Source organism: Protopterus annectens, chromosome 7.part0 (assembly GCF_019279795.1).
Source record: "Protopterus annectens isolate FY-2018-M chromosome 7.part0, PAN1.0, whole genome shotgun sequence".
In the NCBI taxonomy this organism is placed as follows: Eukaryota; Metazoa; Chordata; order Ceratodontiformes; family Protopteridae; genus Protopterus; species Protopterus annectens.
Window position 1 is genome coordinate 268,722,002 of NC_056739.1, and position 6,362 is coordinate 268,728,363.

A 6,362-nucleotide genomic window follows, 5' to 3' on the forward strand; every position below is an offset into this window, starting at 1 on the left:
TTGTCCTTATGGAAAATTAGATACAGTTGATGCATAAGACTTGTAACTCAGACATCAGTCTGGCTGATGTGACCGCTACCAAAAACAATGATTTCCATGACAGGAATTTACGATCACATGTTGCAGCAGGTTCAATGGGGGTAGAGAGAGAGACTGTAGAACCAGGGAGAGATTCCATGTCTCCACAGGTTGCGTGATAGGTCGCCTGCTATGGAAAATTCCCTTGAGAAGCTTCTTGCAAAGGCGGGTAAAGATAAGAGGAACGCCATCCGAGCCGTTATGGAAATTGGATATAGCTGCTAAATGGACTCATAGTAGAAGCTGATGCCTCATTGTCAAACTCAAAGATACTCAAGTATTGCAGCTGTAAGAGTTGAAAAAGGATCTAGCATTCGATTATTACACCAGATAGCAAATCTTTTACAATTGTCTCTGTAGTGTTTTCTGGTGGATGGTTTATAAGAAGCCAGGAATAATATCTCAAACAGGTCCGGGGGTGACCGTGGGGACCCTTCCCCATCATCGTAGTCCATTTCCTCAGTGAGGGACTCCTCCTGGGAGTCCATGTGTTTCCTCTTATACATCCGTTTCTGAGGTGGTTCTTCAGTGGAAGTATCTGAAGAAGACTCAAAGGAGGTTAACCCTGTACAGGGGTTACTTGAAGCTTGCGCTCTCGGTGTCCTGGGGGGGGTGGCCTGTGATAGCTGCAGCTCAGGAGGAGTGAGGGGAAGGTCCGACACAGGAGCACTTCCCGAAGCTAGTACCCTCTCCATCACCTGGAAGGCAGGCCCGCCCGAAAAGGAATAGGAGCTCGGAACAGAGGAAGACAATCTCGGAACAAGGGTCACACCCTGCTCCGCGCAGCCTGCTCCCGGGGACGGAGCCTCAAGCAAAACTGGGGTAGGAGTTACCCCCGGATCCGATGACAGAACCAATGAAACAACTGGAACCATACCTGGAGCCGGGGGTTCCACCCCCCCAAGCATGAGATTGAGGAAGGTGCAGTTCCAAAGGAACCGAAGCCCAAAGGGGCCTCAAAGCCTCAGAGAAGGTCACTGTTGGTGTGGAGGAGAGGAGTGCTCCTGCAGATAGAACTATGGGCCTCGGAACCGAAGGATCCAAGGGAGGAGAATATGTAGGAGTCGAAGGGGCAATGGACCCAAAACCCAGAGTGGGTGGGTTTTAGGAAAATTTGTTATCCCTCTAGCCGTCAGCAACTGATCGAACAGGTGCACCACATCCAATTCAGATAGACTCCTGGTGGACCTTACCGACACTCCTGAGGGGGAGTCAGGTCAGTCCAAAAAGGGGCTAAAGGCTTGTCCTGAAAACAAATCCAAAGACAGGGAGTACTGGGTCCGTGGTGTAGTAAAAGTCGGCACTGAGGATTCCAGTTTTGAAACAGGCAAAACGGGGACTATAGGTGCCGAGAAAGGGCTCAGAGTCGAAGGAATAGCTGGAGTGGAAGTCATTATCAGCTCAGAAGTAGTCAGTACACATCTCGGAACAGCGATGGGAGATGGTGCGAGGTAATGGCTGGCAATAAGACTGGTGCCAAAATCACAGTAATTGCAGGGGGTCATCGCAATGTCTGTAGAGACAACTGGAGCAGAACTCTGAGCCGAGATGGTCAGAACCAAGGAGGCGATCTTGTGCTCCATGGAAGACTTATGGGCCTTGTGCTTATGAGGCTTCCCCTTATCACCGGCCGGTGAAGAAGGGTCAGAATGAGGACGTTTATTGAACTTAGATGGAGGGGTTGAGACCTTAGACGCAGAAAAAGCCTCAGAAAAAGGAGAAGGAAGCAGGCCTTTTAAAATAAGTTTATTCCTTCTTTCATTCAGCATCCGCTGACTGAAACGGGCACAAATCGGACAGGGAGGTTTCACAGATAAGTGTGGACCCCCCAGACAATATACACATTCCTCATGCAGGTCGCTATTGGGGAGTTTACCATTGCAGAAGTGCAGTGCTTAAACTCCGAAGTGCCTTTCTTTTCAGACATACTCAAAAAAAAAAAAAAAAAAAATTCAACAATCCAAAAAGGGATAGAGAAGGAAAGAAGAGAAAATACTAACAATGGTATTAAGAATACCACAAGGGTAAAGAAGGGCGTTACCAGCAATGGTAAAAGGAAGACACCCGTGGGTAGAGCTGTCAAGATAAGCAGGTAAAGAAGAGTTTTTGAGAGAAAAAAACTTATAAAATATGAAAATCTTGAAAAATACAACACTTAGCTGGACAGCTCGGTGAAACGCTGCTATATGGCTGTGCGGCAAATGAGATCTGAGGTAACTAGGAGAAGGGCATTATGGGTAGCATCTTAGCTCGCGAGATTTTGGTGTACGCGAGCTTGGTATTAGGCCGACTCTGTTCCGAGGGCTTGGAACCGAACCCATCAGTGATGAATAGGAAGATTAACAACTTCAGATTGTATGTTTTTCTATGTAGTCTGTACTTGCAGGCAACAGTTTACATTTCTACAGGTGGTGTCCTTACTTGAGCTGTGTGCATTCATAAATGTCTAAGTTCAGACCATTTTATCAAAAAAGTCTCCTAAACACTACTCAGTAGCTAAATAATTCAGTAAATCTACAGTAAAATGGAAACTACTGCTCCAGCTCCAAGTTAACTTAATTTCTGTGGTGCTTTGTACCTTGTTACTTGGTAAATCGGTGGAGCCATTGCTTCTGTACCCATAGTTGCTCCTTAGGTTTCCTACGAACCACCACGGAAGGCCAGCAACATCCCACTCTTCAAATACAAGTTCTAACCTGGGATGCTTGCTCATCGACTGGGGATGGGACTCGGCAATATCACCTTCAGCTATTAAAAAAGAGATGGATTTTTCAAACAAGTTTACATAGTCTTGCATTATGCAGTGATACAAATTAAAGGTGAGTTACAGACACCGGGGCAGCTCAGCAATAAAGGATTTAAAATTGGTTAGTTAAGTCTTTTCTAGTACGTAATGTACATTTGAAGAAAATGACAAACAGAAGCATCTGGTTAAAGGAAAAAGTCATACATACCATAATGTTAGAACCATGCTGTTTCATTTTCCTCCACTTCAAACATGGACTGTTGGATGTAACCTTGGAGCCAATATTGAGCTCATCATTTCTGGAGCTACAACTCCTCCCCCTACTCACGACTCCATTCCCTAAGTTGAGCCTGAGACTCCAATAGATTCTGTGTATTATATATTATACACACACACACACACACAGGTCTACTTCATTTCACTGAAAGCTTTTTTCACTGAAACTCAGTTGCCTGCGCACAATTCACTGAAAGCTCACTTCACTGAAAACTCATTTTGTTTAAAGTCATATATGGCCTTTTCCCCACTTTAGTGCAATCCTGGAGTTAGTATATAAAGTAAACGGGGGGTGGGGGGCTCAGCCCCTCACCTTGGGTGGTGTGGGGGGGCATAGCCCCCCTCCTATTTTAAATGTTTTAAACCATAGACATGGATACTTACAACTCCAATTAATAACTCTTTCCAGAAGAAAATATATAACCAAACTGTGGGGGGGGGCAACACCCCACACTCCACCAATGTGGGGCACTGTGCCCCCCCCTTAATATACTAACTCTAGGATCGCACTACAGTGGGGAAAAGGCCATATATGACTTTCAGCTAAAGGAGTTTCAGTCAAATGAGTTTTCAGTGAAGTGAGCTTTCAGTGAATTTTTGTTTTTTAATCAAAATTCTTTAAATATTTTTTCACAAAATATGTGGAAGATGAATACATATACATGTGGTACAGCTGATGTTACAGAACACATACCATGAGTAATAGTTATTGCACACTTTACTAATTAACATTCAAATTAGGTAGAATTACAATTTTATGTTACTACGAAGATATGCTTATGAGTTAAGTCCAAGAACTTTTATCATACAGCAGTTCTCTTGTACATTATTTTACAACTGTGAACAACACTAGAGGTATAACATCAAACTATAGAATGATAATTTATTCTACTATACCTTACACACATATATACAAATATGTCACTTTCATTATTGTGGTTACTAATCTCAACTAAGTGATGTGTTTACTATCCTTATATAATTAGCATTTAACTTGCTGTTTATGATAGAATATCAATTAATGCTTTGCAGTCCCTCTGATAGCAGGTTTGGTTCTTCTGACTTTGTATAAAGCTTCTTGGCCGATATATGTTTTTTCGCCATGCTTTTATATTCTGACCAGGGTAGTCTTGATCGTTTTTTGCTATGTAAGCTTTTAATAGGGTGTATAGTGTTGTTATAATGTGTTGAGAAATTATTATTAATGCATTTGAATATATGCAGTATAGCTGTCTCCCATGACCATGTGAATTTTGAATAGCCTGATTTCTCTAAAAGGAATCTTAGTGAGCACCATAGTTTCTAAACTGTTTTGCGGCTCCAAAACATGTGGAGGATATCTGCCTCTTTATTAGGACAAAAGGAGCAATGGGGTGACTTGGATGGGTTGAATTTAAGGTGAACAGGTGTATCGTAGGCATTGTTGAAGATCATGATCTCTTGTGTATATTACCTTTTTATATGGTGTCAGTTTCAGCATTTCCAACAGTTAATTCCTTTTGATTGTTATGGTGTTATCTTTTCTTTCCCAAAACTTTGAAAAAAGAACTGTATTTTGCTATTTAACATTTGCTATTAATTTATATGCATTTGATATTTTCTTTTTACTTAAAAAGAATTTTAGAACTTGTGCTAAATTGAAATCTCTCTCAACTACATTGATATCATTGGTTATAATACTTACTAGGTTTATATAAGATTTGTTTATCAGTTTATATTTATTGCTTGCTTTAAGCAGTCTCATTTTCCATTGAAACATTATTTAATTGGTAAAAATCCCATACTGTATCATTTATCTAGGTTTACCATAGTGTTTGCTAGTTTTATATCTGGGTTGTTATGTATTGGTTGCAGAAGAGTAATTGTGTCTTAAATTTATTGACATCAGTAGCTTTCAGTGAATTGTGGGGAGGAAACAGTTTCAGTGAAATGAGCTGTCAGTGAAATAAAGTAGACACACACACACACATATATATATATATATATATATATATATATATATATACATACATATACATATATATATATATGCACACACACAATACACACATTACATGCACACACGTATATTATACACAATACACGTGCACACACGTGCGTATGTGTACAATATATATATATATATATATATATATGCGCGTGTGTAATATCTATGTGTGCGTGTGTATATATTATACATGTACACACACACATTACACACATGTATATTATACACACAATACACGCGCACACACGTGCGTGTACAATATATGTGTGCGCGTGTAATGTGTGTGCATGTATAACGTGTGTTATGTGTATAAGATGTATTATACACACGCACACATTACACACATACGTATATATTATACACACATATATATCTCACATATATTATACACACATATGCACACATACACACACACACATATATATATATATTTATATATGTGTATATATATATATATATAAAATGTGCACACGCACGTGTGTGCATGTATGTTATACACACATATATATATATATATGTGTGTGTGTGTGTGCATGTATGTTATACACACACATATATATATATATAAAATTTGCGCGCAAATACATGTATGTGTATAATGTTACACACACATATATACATACATATATATATATATATATATATATACACATACCCATACATATAAAAATATATAACACACACACACACACACACACACACACACACACACACGTGTATGTACCTTAGTGAACTAATCTAGGGAAAGGAAAAAGCCTTGCTAGTGGGGACAACAACCTACTAATCTATAATGGCTGATGAAAAGAAATTCAGTCTAATGAGACTGTGGTTAGGCAGAGAGTAATCTCCGCTCAATCATCTAGAAGCCACAGGTGACAACTGGGAAAGGGGTTGCAGGGAGGGAGCTTAAAAAGAATGAAAAAGGAGACGTGATCTAATGTTATGTTAAGTACATAACTTTTATTGCCAATTTTCTCTATTTTCATCCGTTCAAACATGAGACAGAATCCCAAGCTGTCAACTAGGTGGTATCAGGGAAGGAAATTTCTGAGTATGGTGGAGCCAAAAGACAAGTGTGACCGTGATGGTTTCTCTAACTTATAGTGGGACATTGTGTGTACAGTTGCCCAGGTAGCTGTTGCACAAATATAAAACTGATAATCCTGTACTGAAGGCTGCAGAAGTAGAAATTTTTCCTCGACCTTAGAAAAATTGCCTTTAGCAAGTAAACCTACAATATATGAAGGAAATACAATCTGAAAACCATCTGGACAG

General features: G+C 39.9%; 1 protein-coding gene across 1 annotated transcript in view; it reads right to left on the reverse strand.

The window, feature by feature from the left end:
* The window catches only part of MDM4 (MDM4 regulator of p53), a 326,441-nt gene extending 323,610 nt beyond the window's left edge, over positions 1-2,831 (reverse strand). Inside the window, exon 1 of the mRNA XM_044076748.1 lies at positions 2,657-2,831. Coding sequence (XP_043932683.1) covers positions 2,657-2,791 — 135 coding nt within the window. The 5' untranslated portion in view covers positions 2,792-2,831. The remainder of the gene's footprint in view (positions 1-2,656) is intronic.
* Positions 2,832-6,362: the final 3,531 nt, after the last annotated feature.